The sequence below is a fragment of the Tupaia chinensis genome, unplaced genomic scaffold, assembly GCF_000334495.1.
Source record: "Tupaia chinensis unplaced genomic scaffold, TupChi_1.0 Scaffold000279_1, whole genome shotgun sequence".
Taxonomy (NCBI): Eukaryota; Metazoa; Chordata; class Mammalia; order Scandentia; family Tupaiidae; genus Tupaia; species Tupaia belangeri.
Genome location: NW_006159762.1, coordinates 756,605 through 772,533, shown reverse-complemented (window position 1 = coordinate 772,533; position 15,929 = coordinate 756,605). Strand labels below are relative to the sequence as shown.

Here is a 15,929-nt window from a genome sequence, read left to right as displayed (position 1 = left end):
GGGACTCAAACCACAGTCGGCTACATGGGAGTCCAACAACATAGCCATTATGCCAACTGCTGATCCCTCCATTTTTCCTTTCTGGATTTTGGATATACATGCACATGCACGTGCATCTGGTGCATTTCTCAAGCTGCTAGGTCCAGGACTCAAACCACACAGTCACCTATATGGGATCTGACTGCCTTAACCACCAGACCACAGAGCTCACCCAGTTCTTTTTTTTGCTACAGAACATCTGTGCTCATCAGAGAAAGTGGGAAAATCACAAATCACCCCTCAACACCCCATATGGATGGCTGTGTCACAATCCTTTCTCCACTCTCCTCAAGATTTTGGGCACACATACCCAGGGTGATTTTCAAGCCACTGGGTCTGGGACTTAAACCGCAAAGTTGGCTATGTGGGATCCAGTGCCTTAACCTCCATGCTACCTGTTGGCCTCCCAGTACATTTTTTTTTAAAGGTTTTTGTATTTTTTTGTTTTTACTAATTTAATTTACTCATTTATTTCAATTTGAACAGAGAGAGAGAAAGAGAGTGGGAAAGTGAGAAAGCAAGACACCACGTCCAGGACTCAAACCATGATCAGCCACGTGGTCGTGTCCAGCATCTTAACCACCATGCCACCTGCTGGTCCTTCCAGTACGTTTTTTAATATAAGACTTTTTGAAACGCATACAGGGTGACATCCCTATGACTTCCTATACACCCCTGTGTTCTAAAATCTTAACTTTGTCCTAGCAAAATCTTCCTGCTTCTGAGAAACCAAGGAATCTCATGCGAGTTAGCAGGAGGCATGTCAGGGGGATTCAGAGGCCATTGTTGGATTACCAGAACAGCTGGCCTCCTGGAGCCTATTGATTTCTACCACACTCTGTCTCTGGGATCTTTGCCTTCACCACAACTCACCATCCACCATCTGTGGGAATGAAAGACTACTCTTTAATGATTGTATGTGGATGTTCCATGTTGAGAGCAGTCCTGCTTCTGTGTCTTCACTCATACCCTCCTTTTGGACTCGAGTCTCTTGCCTTGTTTCTGGAGTCTGCCCCTCTTCAGAGATTTTGTTCACTTTTTTGTACTTCCCATGATAGCATTCCTTCCTTCTGCCTTATGTTAAAGGTACCCGTGAATTAGCCCTCCTGAGAAGTCTGAGCTGGGGATAATATATTTCTGTGAACTTGTGCTCTATCCTTTTTCCCTTGCCTACTTTTTTCTTTTTTTTTTTTCAAAAATTATTTATTGGGACTAGCAGTTAGCATAATGGTTATGTCGCTGGACTCCCATGTAGTCAACCGCGGTTTGAGTCCCAGACCCGGTGGCTTAAACTCACGCCGGGCGCGTGTGCGAGCGTGCCCAAGATCCCAAGAGGAGAATAGAGGAGAAGGGATTGTGGTGTGGCCATCCCCCCTGGGGGGGTGATTTCTTGCTTTCTGTTTCTCTGTCTGTCTGGCGAGTGCACGCACCCTATAGCAAAAACCTCTCCAAAAAAAAAAAAAATTATTTAATTCCATGTGTTATTATTTTTTAATTTGACCAGACAGAGAGAGAGAGAGAGAAAGTGAGAGAGCAAGCCACCAAGTCTGGGACTTGGCCCATGGTCGGCCATGTGTGAATCTAGCACCTTTAACCACAATGCCACCTGCTGCTCCCCCTCCCACCTACTTTTAACTCCTTAGAAGCATTGTGCTTACTGGAGGCTCCCAGAGATCACTAAATAACATCTGTTCTCAATATCTATGTCTCATTTTACAGGGAATCAATGAATTAAGCAGCTTTTCCCTTACTTGGTTGCCATGTATTTTTTGTCACTATTTGCTGTACCCTGAGCATAGATCAAAGGCCATTAGGGTTCCCTCCCACTGTTAGATGTCACCAGTCACAGTTGCACCTAGCTTTGTCTGATGCCTCTCCTTTTCTCTCCTGTCTACAGAGTCGGGGGCTGCTGTCTGCGAATTCTTTTTGAAAGCCGCCTGTGGCAAAGGTAAGAAATCCTTGGCTCTTGATATGCCTCCTTGGGTGCCCTCCTACCACCTTGTCCCCTAGTAGACTTGTAGGCTACCAGGTCTGTGACTTGCATTGCTTTCTGAAGATAGGTGTCCCTCAATGAAGCTACAGTTTTGATAGGCTAGGAACCTGAAGGGGCGTTCTGCCTGAAACTTAAAATGCAGGACTGAAGTTGTCTCTGAAGCTGCCTTGTCACCTTTCTTTTCCCCATGTCCACAAGCTGACCTGTGAAATGGTCAGAGGCCAACAGCATTCAGGTGCTTTCTCAAGGTCACAGAGTTATGCATGGCTGAGCCTGGTATCAGAAGCCGGGCCTTTCTGATTCTACAGTCTATGCAGGCCCATTGTCTTCTGTGGCCTTTCCTCAAAAGACACTCCAGTATGGCCCAGCCATGATGGTGCAAGTAGAAGGGTGCTGCTGTGCGGTAGTTGGGGCCCAGGTTCTGTCCCAGCTCAGCCTAGCAGGCCGGGAGCAACAGTGTGTGCCTGTAGTCCTAACTGGCTGGGAGGCTGGGGCAGGAGGATCTTGACTTTGTAAGATCCTGTCAAAAATGTTTCTCTTGTCTCTTTCTCCCTCTTTTCTTCCCTCCTTCCTTCCCATGTGCTTGAATGCATGCTGCCCCCCCCCCCTTTAAAAAGAAAAGAAAAAAATGACCCCATGATAATCTGGCTGCATGAGCCAGACTATCTGCTAATTCATAAGAAGCACTGCAGGGCAGAATCTTACATAATGTATCTATGTATAGGTTTGGGAAACTTTTTTTCCCTGTAGGGGTTTTAAAGGATGATTTTGGTGAGTTCTGTTCTGTAATGCATCATTCACAAACAATAGACTTCCAGACAGATCAGGCAGGTCGACATCACAATGTCTGGTCAGAACATCATTTCTCCACTGGTTTCTGGTCCCATTCCCGTGTCTCAGTTCATGAATTCTGCCGTCTGCCCAGCCACTTTCTGTTAGCACAGCCATCCTTAACATGGCACTGTGACTGTCTCTGTGTTAACTATTACAATAGCCACCAGCCACATGTGGTTATTTGAACTTAAATTAATTAAAATTAAATAACATTTGAAATGCAGTTCCTCAGCCACAGAAGTAATATTTAAAGTGGTCAGTAAGCCACATTTGGCTAGTGACTGCTGCATAGAACAGTAGAGATGTAGAGCATTTCCATCATTGCAGAAAGTTCTGCGAGACAGCACTGGTTGAGATGTTTCCCCGTTAACAGCCTCATTCAGGTTGGGCCTTCCCAGTGGTCCTTCCAGGCCATTAGTTAGAAGTCTGGGACTTGCAGGTGGCATAGTGGTTAAGGTGCTGGACTCCCACATAACCAACCATGGTTTGAATCCCAGACCTGGCGACTTGCTTTCTCACCTTCCCTTTCTCTGTCTCCCTCTGGTAAGTATACATGCCTTACAGCAAAACTTTAAAAAAGAGAGAGAATAATAATAATATTGGGTTGTCAGGAACGTCATGATGCACTTTTGCATAGAAAAACACTTTTCTATGACTTTTTTATTTATTTTTTTTTTTTTGAGAGGTTTTTGCTATAGGGCATGTGCGCTCACCAGACAGAGAGAGACAGAGAGACAGAAAGCAAAAAATCACCCCCCAGGGGGAATGGCCACACCACAATCCCTTCTCTTCCATTCTCCTCTTGGGATCTTGGGCACGCAGGCACACGCACCCAGCGTGAGATTTAAGCCACCGGGTCCGAGACGCGAACCGCGGTCGACCACGTGGGAGTCCAGCGACATAGCCATTACACTAACTGCTGGTCCCACATTGTGACTTTTTAACGACCCAGTAATAAATAAAATTAGCTTTGTGAGATTCCACCATCGTGTACCGAGGCCAGGGCCAGAAAGTGCAGAAGGTGATGGTGTAGCCCATCAACCTCATCTTCAGATACTTACAGAATAGATCCCGGATTCAGGTGTGGCTCTATGGGCAAGTAAATATGGGGATAGAAGGCTGTATCATTGGTTTGGATGAGTGTATGAACCTTGTATTAGATGATGCGGAGGAGATTCATTCTGAAACAAAGTCAAGAATTAACAACTGGGTCAGATCATGTTAAAAAGAGATACTGTAACTGCTACAAAGTGTCTCCAAGTAGAAATGGTAAAGTGAGAACTTGCTGAGAAGACAATAGTTTGTTCCCTTCATGGAGAGTATAGTTCTAAAAATTTGTTCATATTGTTTTGATTACCCTTATGTTATTACTAGTTGGCAATTAATGCTGTGGGATTTTTTTTTATTATAAATAAATAAGTATATTTATTTATTTAACTAACTAGTTCTTTTTTTAAAAAAAGAGTCTGACGTTCCTAGAGGGTGACTCTGCCCCATATGGGTAGATGATCTCTCAGGTCCTGTTAATAAAGGCACATCTCCCCGACTTTTATACATTACTAGTCTTTAATTCTGAATTTAATCATAGTTCTTGGAGACAAAGGGGGCACTCTTTTTATTTTTTATTTTTTTTTAGTTTATTTATTCTGAGAGCAAGAGAGCAAGTACCCTCAGCAGGGTCTCAGTGCCATAATCCAACCATAGTCTTCAGCCAACCCCAGACCGTGGGCACCTGTACTCGGGAGGTCTCCTGACATAAACCAGGAACCTTCCTGTGTAGGATTGCCTCACAGTGCGTTGTGTTTTACTGCTGTGCTGCCATCTGGTCCTTAAGTGGGCATTTTTAACTGGGTGACAGAGCCTTTCTGGGGTCTCAACTTCTGCTGGTGTCTTTATCTGTTAGAGTTTTCGAACCATCAGTCTTTCTTTTCCCACTCCTACAATTTTCCCATGTCTGTGTATTATTGGAACTATGTTTTGATTATAGTAAGAAATAAACTCAGCTCCCTCCCCTGAGTTTGTTATGCTTCCATCTTACAGTAATACCTGAAATCATGATTTGATGGCTTAGTTATGTTTTCCCAAAACACCTTTAAGTCAAATATGTAACTACTAAAATTTAAAATGTTTGCCAGTATACTGCCTCACATCCCATTGTTCAGGGAGGTGTGAAGAGGAGGTGCCTCTGCTCCCCCAGGCCCAGTCCCCAGACTCAGGACTGCATCTCTCCTCACACCCACCCCATCTTCCTCGGCAGGGGGCATGTGCCCATTCCGCCACATCAGTGGTGAGAAGACAGTCGTGTGCAAACACTGGCTTCGGGGACTGTGCAAGAAAGGGGACCAGTGCGAGTTCCTGCACGAGTATGACATGACTAAGATGCCCGAGTGCTACTTCTACTCCAAGTTTGGTAAGGCACATGGAACCCTGTGAGCCTCCATGGAGAACCAGACCCAGAGGGGTCTGGTCCAGCTACTAAGCACCCCCAGCATCTCTGCCTGCCTTTTCCCAGCCTTCTGGCTTCCCAGGAGAAGCTCAGGCAATGCTTGGCAACCCCCAGTGGCTCTTGGGTGGGGAAGTCGTGGTTATTCTCTGAGAGCTCTTTCTGCCTTTGTAGTGCTTCAGTGTAGAACACTTCAAATACTTTGGGACGTTGAGACTCAGAAACAAGGTCCCATGGGGAAACAGTCGTGCAGCTGACTGGAGACTTGTTTCCGCTCATGTCCACCTTCTCTCTGAAGTCCACTTCTTCTGGTGTCACTGAGTGCCCTCTGGGCCTGAGTTGGTTCCTCCTCTCTGGGAGTATGATCCTGGATAGTAGTTCACCCATCCTACACAGCTCCTCAGAAGAATGGGTCTGGGGAACTGTCATCTGGTACTAAGGAGCTCTACTCTTCACCTTGAAACAGAGATTGTGTGAGCCCTGCTCAGAGTGCACATGGCCTAAGCTGTCCTGAGTGGGCTGCATGGAGAAGCTGGGAGTGGATGGAGGTGGTGGGGCAAACGCAGAGCTCAGCAGAGCTGTTGTGTTCCCTGGCAGAGTTAGTCCTCAGTTCTCTGCTCTGGTCTGCTCTTTGATGTTTCCCAGGAAGGAGCTCTGTTGGTCAGCACAAGGGCCACCTCTGGGCCCAGGACTGCCGGCCCCAGGCTGGGCAGGAGGCTGGTAGCCTGCTGGAGTCTTTGTGGTGAGTCGAGGGGTGCTGGGCATTCATCACGCTTTCAAAGCACTCATCAGAGAAGACATTAATTATTTCAGCATCCCAACAGGCTTGGCCTGCTGACTTATTAATAATAGCTGTGATTTTTTTTTGTTGAGACAGCAAAAACAGAAGTCAAACAGGCAATAGAAATAGAAATCAGACTTCCCAGCTCTCTCCCTCCTCAAGCTCCATCCAATCTGCCTCATCCTCCCTCCCCTAACTCCTACAAGTTTCCCCTAGTTCCTTGCTGACAGCAGCCCTGGAATGAGCAGCAACCTCCCATCTGGACACATAGGCAGGAGCCAGCCTTCCTGGGTAGTCTCTTAGGGAAGCTATCAAGGACATCTCAGGAAGCTGGCCTAGAGTTCCTTCCTTCCCTGCTGACAGCCCTGGGCTCGGAACACCCCTGTGGCTCCATGATACCCCTTCTGCCTGCCCTTCCCTGCAGAGCCTGCCCTACCTGCAGCTTCTGTCACCTGTGCATAGACATATATTGTGTGTCCCCATTCTAGGCACTGGAGGGACAGTGCTGAAGAGGACAGACCCTGCCCTTGCCCTGTGGATCTTTCGACTTAAGCTCCAAGGAAAAGAGGAAACTTAATCATGAATATGCTCTGAAAGAAATAAACAGTGGTTACATCACATGATGGAATCTGCCATAGGCCGAGAAGTCAGGAAAGGCCTCTTAGAAGATTCCTGAAGGCCAAGAAGGGAGCATTCATGGCAGAGGATTGGTCTTGGAGCAGCAGAGAGTCCATGGGGCTTTGGTTGGAGGTCTGAACTCTATGGGTTGGGGAGAACAGCTTGCATTTCCTCTGGGTTTGGATCAGAGGGTGTGAATATGAGAGAACAGAACAGTGGGTATGTTTGTGTATCTCGGTGCCCCCACACTGCCTGGGATGCCCCCATTCTGGGTAAGTGACAGAACAGTGACTTTGAGGAGTGTGTACCCCATGCCAGGCCCTGCCCATGTTGTCATTGACCCTTCTAGCCACACTGGTGCATGCAAGGGAAGGAACGCCACAGCCTCACTGCTCAGGTCAGGAAACTGAGGCCAGAGACATGCTGCCCTGGAACTCAGCCTGTAGGCCAAGGCAGGACACCACAACCACCTGCATCCTTCTTCCTTGGAAGAAGCTCTCCTGGCACTGGCCCAGGTGGCCACATGTCTGGGTTTCCCTGCAGGAGAGTGCAGCAACAAGGAGTGCCCCTTCCTACACATCGACCCTGAGTCCAAGATCAAGGACTGTCCATGGTACGACCGCGGCTTCTGCAAACATGGTAGGTGCTGGGGTGAAGCTAGGCCTCACTCTTCTGCCCATGTACCTTCAAGGCTGTCAGCTGATCCATCTGCGATAATCACCCCTACCTGTTCCTACATGTCCTGCTTCTCCCAACAAAATCTAACCTTCTGAGACCAGTGAGGCTTTTTCACACTCCTGATATGCTTTGAGCCTCCCCAGGATGCCATGTGGGTGGCCTTATGTGCATTTTTGTGTGCATTTTGACCAGTAATAAGAGTTTGAGTCCTGTCAACTGTCCCCTGTGAGTAAGAGGCAAAGCCAGCATTCAAAGCCCTGCTCTCGCTCCCTGGGCAGGGCAGGCATTCTGGGGAGGGCCCTGACTGGTTGAGGGGATGTCTGAGTGACTCGGACACTTGGCTTGCAGGTCCCCTGTGCAGGCACCGGCACACACGGAGAGTCATCTGTGTAAATTACCTCGTGGGATTCTGCCCGGAAGGGCCCTCATGTAAATTCATGCAGTGAGTAGCCAGCCCCATCCCCTACACCGGCTTCCTCTGTACCTTTTCTGGTCCTTCTGGGCTGTGGTCACTGAATGGTGTCATCACCAGGGCCTAGGGACAAAGTGGAGGTGGAGGGAGAACCATTGCTGCTTCCTGAGCACAGAGGCAGCTCTGCTTCAACCAGCATTTAGCCTTCTTCCTTGGGTCATGGATTATCTGTTGGTCCTGTGCTTCAACAAAACTCACACACACATGGCCTTGCATATCATTTAGGGAGTTTAAGGACCTCAAGTTAGGAACCTCGGCACTAAAGGAAAGGATCTGATTTTTTTTTTCTTTTGTTTTTCTAGAGGTTTTTGCTATGGTGCATGTGTGCTCGCCAGAAAGACAGAGAGACAGAAAGTGAGAAATCACCTCCCTAAGGGATGGTCATACCGAAATCCCTTCTCCTCCATTCTCCTCTCAGGATCCTGGGCACACACGCACATGCGCCCGGTATGAGTCTAAGCCACTGGGACCGGGACTCAAAATGCAGTCAACTACATGGGAGTTCAGCAACATAGCCATTATACCAACTGCTGGTCCTAGATCCTGATGTTTAAAGGCCTTCTATGTGGAAGTCCTGAGCTCGGGGTGCCATATACAGTAGCTCATATAACTCTGACAGATATGAAAAAGAGACTGTCCCTGGGACCAGCAGTTAGTGTGTAATAGCTATGTCGCTGGACTCCCATGTAGTCGACCGCGGTTCGAGTCCCAGACCCGGTGGCTTAAACTCACGCTGGGCGCGTGTGCGTGCGTGCCCAAAATCCCGAGAGGAGAACGGAGAAGAGATTGCAGCATGGCCATCCCCCCTGGGGGGTGATTTCTCACTTTCTGTCTCTCTGTCTGTCTGGTGAGCACACACACCCTATAGCAAAAACCTCTCCAAAAAAAAGAGAGACTGTCCCTGTTTCACACATGACAATATTGGGGCTCAGAGCACAGTCACTGGCCAGGGTCATGTGGTGATAGGCGGTGGTACCTGGCTAAAGGCTGGTCTATGGGCTCTAGCCAGATTGTTCTTGCCAGTGGGTCTAATGCCTTGTCCTCAGGAGCCCAGTGCACCTATGTCTCTTTGGGTGGTTGTGGGACCAGACTTCTGCCTGGGGTGGCACTGGACCTACAGGAGAGCCTGCCTTCCTCCCAGCCTGCCAACCCTGCAACAGGTACACAGTCTCCTGGTTCGTTGGGAACCTGGCCTCTACTTTGCTGCAGGCTACCAGTTGATCTCATTCTCTAGAGAGCCCAAGAGCCTGCAAGTGGTTCATAGATTCATGCTGAAGTGGATGGAGGAGGGTCTTTGAGTGACTCTGTGCCTTATCAGATAAGGTACTCACACTTGAGATAGACCCTGCAGAGAAGGGGCTTCCATGCACACAGGCCCTCCTGCCCAGCAGACACATGCCTTCTGCTGCTACCAGTACAGCAGTTCCCTTCATTTTCTCTGAGCAGCACTTGCCCAATGCCTCATAGCTCTGTGTGGGCAGGGTGGGGCTCCCACAGGTGTTGCTGAGTGCCAGCCCCATGATGCCATGTCCCTGTGGTTCAGGTTGCTTTGTGCTTGATTAGAGGCTTGGTATGATTTTCCTAACACAGTCTGACCTTTCTTCTCCCTCACCCTTGTTCTTCTCTTATTCTTGTCTTCTCTGGCTGCTGGGTGACCAGCCCTCGATTTGAACTGCCAATGGGAACCACTGAGCAACCCCCACTGCCGCAGCAGACACAGCCTCCAGCAAAGGTACCATACCCCAGCTGTCCCTTGGTCTGTTTCCCCCAGCCCTGGCAATGCCTATCCTGCAGAGAAAACTATATGCTCACCCTGGTGTGTAGCCTGCCCTCTAGCTACCTGGGGACCTTGTGAGGGGAGGGAAAGGGGCAGGAAGGGGAGTCCATCCCCTCAGTTTCAAAGTAGTTTGCATCTCTAGAGATGAAGATGTCTCCAGAGCTAAATTCCCACTTGGCTTCTCTCCCCTTGCCTGGAGAACCCTAGAACCTCAGCACAGCAGCGCCAAGAACAGGAGAGCAGAAAGTGTTCAATTGGTGGGTGGACCATCACAAGGTGGGGCTGCCTGGTGGGAAGAGGCAGCAGCTCAGCAACATCATCTTAGGAGCCACAGTACAGCCTGGGCGCTGCTGCTCTTATAGTCAGGGAAACGGACTCCTAGTGGGAACGGCCAGCCTAAGGAACAGGTATGGAAATAGAAGCAAGACTGACTGGCTCTCTGGCAGAGCCAATACTGCTCCTATGGGGGCTCACCCTCCAAAATGAAGGCTAGGAAGAGGGTTGAGAGCAAGACTAAAGGACTAGCTGGCTCCAGCTTTCTAGCAAGGGACTCCCCAACCAAGTAGTTGGTCAGTCCCCTCAAGCATGAAGGGAGAGGAGAATGCCTAAGACAAACGAGTGTCTGTAGCAGCCCCCAACACTAAGGGCAATCTGGGCTTAATGATGGGTATGGATGATTAGGCAGAGGAGGGACTAGCCCACGTACTAGGCAGGGTCGCTAATAGGGCCACTGGTCCTGAAGCCTAACTCTTATTTCGTTGGGCTCTGAGCCCATTGCCACAACTCTACCTGGTCCTCCTCAGTGCTGGAGGCTAGGTAGTGAGGGAGAGATGTGGCCGCGCTTTGCCAGCTCTGCTCACCCCACCCTGGAAAGTGGTGGTGCCAATCAGACTGAATCTTCATTGAGAAAGCTGAGAATTCCTGGGTTTTGGTGCAGCCACTATTACTTGGGTTTTCTAGCTCTGGTCCTGCATTTACAGGGGCCAGAGCCAGGAACTCACTTGGTTGAGAGTTGGCCTTGCTGTCAAGTCTCCCACCTCAGGAGCCCCCATTCCCCTCTTTATTGCGTGACTCCCTAGAGGAGGGCCCTCTCAGTCCCTAGACCTCAGGTCAGTATGTCAGGCTCCAACTGTTTTTCTGTGACTGTTGCTCGCCGTGTAGGCTGCTAAACATCTGGCTGAACCAAGCGTTCATCCTGACCTGAAGCTAGAACCTCAGAAACAAAAGTAAGGCCTGATCATGCCCTCGCCCCACTGCCCTGGAGACCTCCTTTTGTCTCTCTGATGTTTTGTTTTCTACTTTATTTTTCGTTTTTGTGTGTCTGCATGGTGTTTTTCGGGCAGCAGCTCCTGACATCACCACCAGATGTTTCTCTTTCGCCCACTCTCCTGAGCAGGGCTATTGCGGAAGCCCTTCTCCCTGCTGGGCACGCGGGAGCAATCCCGCTCTCTTTTTTCCTGTCCCCATTGGTAGTCTGCGTGCACGTGTTTTCCGCAGTAAAACCGTGTTGTGTAACTCTTTCCAGCAAAGTAACAATCCGCCATTACAAAGGTCGTCCTCCTTGATCCAGTTAACGAGTCAGAACTCTTCTCCCAATCAGCAGAGAGTCCCGCAGGTCATCGGGGTCATGCAGAGTCAAAACAGCAGTGCAGGCAACCGGGGACCTCGGCCGCTGGAGCAGGTCACTTGTTACAAGGTAAGTCCCAGGGCTGGGGGACAGGGCAGGGTCTTCTCTCCAGTTAGTGGCCATTCCCTAGTCCCCAGATGTGTCATTAAGTTTTGAAAAATGAAAACATCTTTGTTTTTGTTGATTGTAAGAGTAAAGGTGGGCCATTGTGGTGGGCTAAAAGACCATCGTCTTACCACACACATCAAGGCAAGGTAACCATAGTAAAAACATGCTGAATGAATTGCACTTGCAAGAAAGTGATGGAAAGCTACAAGACGCCAGGAAGAAAATGGAAGAACCCAGGGAATAGTGATCCTTAAGCCTCTGGTTGCTCTAAAAGCATCTCAGCTATGTAAGCACACCCAGGAAAATTAGGATTGAGTTTTGGGCCCTCAGGGAGGATCTGAATTAGAACACCTACCCAACCCCATACACAAAATGAGACACTCAGAGGAATGGTTTTTTGGTTTTTGTTGTTGTTTTGTTTGTTTTTTAAGGGGTTTTTGCTATAGGGCACATGCGCTCGCCAGACAGACAGACAGAGACAGACAGGAAGCGAGAAATCATCCCCCAGTGGGGATGGCCATGCGGCAATCTCTCCTCCTCCATTCTCCTCTCGGGATCTTGGGCACGCACGCACAAGCGCCTGGCGTGAGTTTTTTTGTTGTTTTTTTTGGAGAGGTTTTCGCTATAGAGCACCAGACAAGACAGAGAGAGACAGAGACAGAAAGCGAGAAATCACCCCCCAGGGGGGATGGTCACGCCGCAATCCCTTCTCCTCCATTCTCCTCTCAGGATCTTGGGCAGGCACGCACACACACGCGCCCAGTGAGTTTTAAGCCACCAGGTCTGGGACGCGAATCGCGGTCGATGACATGGGAGTCCAGCAACATAGCCATTACGCTAACTGCTGGTCCCCAGAGAAATGGTCTTTAAGGGAGCATAAACCTCAAAAATTTGCCTTTCTGGGACCAGCAGAGGACTAAGTGGTTACATTGCTGGACTGCCACATGGTTGATCATAGTTCGAGTCCCAGACTCAGTGGCTTCAAAATCCCACCGGCACGTGTGCACGCGTGCCCAAGATCCTGGGAGGAGAATGGATAAAGGATAGCGGTGTGGCCATCCCCTGGCGGCGGGGGAGGTGATTTCTCTCTTCTCACTGTCTGTCCCTCTCTCTACCCCCTGTGACCACGCATGCCCTAGGGCATAAACCTCTTTTAAAACAAACAAACAAATAAACAAAACCAACTTGCTTTTCCAGCCCAGCAGATGGCTTGGAGATTAAGGTGCTAATCCTTCATGGCCTACTGCACTGTCAAATCCCAGACCTAGCGGCCTGAAAACCATACCAGGCACATGTGCATGTGTGTGTGTCCAAAATCTTTTTTTGGGGGGTGGCAGAGAGATTTTCGCTATAGGGCGCGTGCACTCGCCAGACAGACAGAGACATAGAGACAGAAAGCGAGAAATCACCCCCCAGGGGGGATGGTCACGCCGCAATTCCTTCTCCTCCATTCTCCTCTCGGGATCTTGGGCACACACGCACATGCGCCCGGCGTGAGTTTAAGCCACCGGATCTGGGACGCGAACCACAGTCGACTACATGGGAGTCCAGCGACATAGCCATTACGCTAACTGCTGGTTCCCTGTCCAAAATCTTGAGGAGACTAGAGAGGGATTATGGTATGGCCATTCCCCTGGGAGGTGATTTCTCACTTTCTCTTTCTCTCTCTCACTCTCTCGCAAGTACATGCACCCTATAACAAAACTAAAAACAAAACAGAACCCTTGCCTTTCTCATTCTTGGCCTTGGGTGAAAGTGGGGGGAAATCACTTGGGAGCCAGCAGTCATTAGCAGGCCCTTAGGTGATTCTGGGCCTTTGTTTACATCTTTGCTGAGGACTAAAAAGTTACAGAGTTTTCTAATCTAAAATTGTCCCAGATTGGGTGTGTCCCAGCACCTGGGGGGAGCCATACCAAGTGCTCTTTGAGTAATACATCTTTAACTCCAGCCACACACAGATCCCACAGTTAAGAGTTTCGAAGACTGCGCCAATACTTAAAGGTCACACACTATACGAGCACACTGAGTAAATCAGCAGAAGCAGCCAGCAACAGAATAGACCCATAAAGACTTAACAATTGGGGACTATTAGACATAAAATGCAAAATTGCATGCTTTTTGCAAAACTTAAGATGACAAAAGATTTTAGGGTATAAAGGTACTGTCCCTTGATATCATACTCTTCTAAAACAGCCACTTTATTCAGCATGTTCTAGTCTCACACCTCTTGGTTTTAGTACCCGCCAGGGACTCCTGGGCCACAGTTGGTGAACTGCTGTTCCAAACTTTTATTCACATAAGCCCAAATACTATATATTTTAATGGAAATAGGACCCTAGTGTGCGTGACCTTCTATAATCTTTTTCCTCTTTACAGTATCTCATGGCTCATTCCACGTCAGTTTGTAGAAATCTCATCTTTTTCGGTGCTGCATAACATCCACAACTTATTTTACCAGCTCACTGTTGGTAGAGTTATTATAGCTTCGGCTGCTAATCACAGTGCTGAATCTGACACCTAGACATTTGTGCCTCCTGCCTGATGATGTCATTAGCATCCAAGAGGAAGGTTGAGTCACAGGATATATACTTAAAATCTTCATAGGCCTTGCCCTGCAGAAAAGCTGGCTGTCAGGTATTCGCTAGGCTCCTGCTCTGTGCCAGTAGTAGTGAGGATCCAGAGACAGCTGCTGCTCTTTACCAGGAGTTTGCTTTCTGGAGGGAAGGAGGGGCAGATGACTAAGATGTTCAAGGGAAAAGTACTTCTGAATTCAAGAAAAGCCTAGAGACATTTCTGGCTTGAGTCCTAAAATGTGAGAGCAGAAGTAGATGCTGTGGAGAAAGTGAGGGGTAAGGCTTATGTGGAGACATGCCCCACGCAGAACAGACGGCTTGGACATCACTTCTCAAGAGTGCTAGGGCAACTTCAGTGTCCTAAGGTAGCTTAGCTGTCATCTTGCCCTCTCCAGGACTGTTCTGCAAGGTTTCCTCTGTGAAGCAAGCTCTCCTCTCTCAAAACTTCAGAAAGGCCTGGAGTGGTGTAGCAACCTTACACCATGGGCACCTCCCACTGTGACGACTCCTCGTAGGAATCCTGGATTTGGAGGCCAGTGGATGTGTAGTGTTGTGACTGGGGCGTGTAGTGCCTTTCTCTGGTCGTTACCCCAGCACCAGGGCTGGCTGACGGCTGCCTGAGCTCTCGGTCTACTTGAGACAGACTGGGGTATAGGCAAGAACGTAATGATCAAGTAGAGCCCCTCACTGCCTGCAGAGGAAGCAGGCCTGGGAGGGAGTCAGTTAGCAGACCCAGCACCCCTTAGGTGCCTCCTAACACTTTGTTCAGTGCTCCAGGCCACTTGTAATTCTCTTCTACTTCTTGAGGAGTCACAAGAATGAAGAGAAGCTACCAAAGGGCCTGGATAATCAGGGGCAAGAAAAGTCAGGGTCAAGGCTAGATTTGTCAGAGGTGACTACTGGCTTCACTCACCCAAGTCTAACCATTGCCCCTTCTCTGATCTTGTGAGCAAACCATGGGTAGCTTAGACACATGTGCAAATGCCAGGAGGGAGAACTTAAGTGCTGCCCACCCTCAGTGTCCACAGCAGTGGCTCCAGAGTTGGGGGAGGAGCCTGGTGGCTTCTCTCACATTGCTGCCTCCCTTATCTCCTGCCAGGGAGCCCTAGACCTTGGCTCAGAGGTAAGTGATTAGCCTGCCATGCAGAGGCGCTTGGTCAGCCCCACACAGGTGGGAGAGCTCTGGTTCAATGGGCTTCTCCTTACCCTGCAGGCTCCATGTCTGACACAGGGGAGGTGTAGACCTGAAGCTCAATGTTGCTGTCAGGTTGTCCCCTGCCATCCTGCTCTCCCTTCTGCCTGAGTTAGTGCCACAGTCCCTATACCTTCTTTCCTGAGATCCCTGTTCCTTGTGCTTAAAAAAACATTTGTACTACTGTCCCCAATCTGGTATTTGGTGGGTGGCTCTTTAATTGAAAACTGTGATTGAAAACTTGTTTTTTTTTTTTCCTCTTCCTTTCCTGCTGTTCCCAGTGTGGTGAAAAAGGACACTATGCCAACAGATGTACCAAAGGGCACTTGGCCTTTCTCAGTGGACAGTGACAGCAGCTGGAGCGAGCTCAGAGCAGCTGGAGGGGCCCTGCTGTTGGGCATGTGCATTCCACTGCTCAGTGCAGTGGTGCAACTACGGCTCAAGCTGGGAAGCAAAAATGCTGGGCTTCATCGTTCAAGGGGCTGCATCTGTTAGTTTCCTATCATTTTGCTGTAACTTTTCCTAAGGACAGTCTTCTGGTTGGCTCCCTCAGTTGACATCATGTTTTTGTCTAGGCATCAGTGCCTCCTTTCTGGGACTCCCTGCACACCTGCTGTCTAGGGAGGGGAGGAAGTTGCTGGGCTAAGGCTTATGCTGTGGAGCTCTGAGGAAGGTGGTCATTCCCATCGGGGCCTCGTTAAACACCAGTTCCTAGTGACCCAAAGGGCTGGCGGATCATTCCAAGCTGGTGACTAGGTCATCCTTGCTTCCTCGTGTCCTGCTGAATCCCAAAG

The 15,929-nt window shown here is 49.2% G+C and overlaps 1 protein-coding gene across 3 annotated transcripts; it reads left to right on the top strand.

Moving 5' to 3' along the window:
* Nucleotides 1-1,936: 1,936 nt before the first annotated feature.
* On the top strand, nt 1,937-15,650 carry CPSF4 (cleavage and polyadenylation specific factor 4; the record flags this gene model as incomplete). Of its 3 annotated transcripts, none has more annotated exon segments than XM_014588467.2 (7): nt 1,937-1,987; nt 5,124-5,276; nt 7,252-7,347; nt 7,735-7,828; nt 9,518-9,590; nt 11,239-11,331; nt 15,417-15,650. In XM_014588467.2, coding segments are annotated over 7 exon segments (629 nt in total), but the record flags the coding sequence as incomplete, so codon positions are not given.
* Nucleotides 15,651-15,929: the final 279 nt, after the last annotated feature.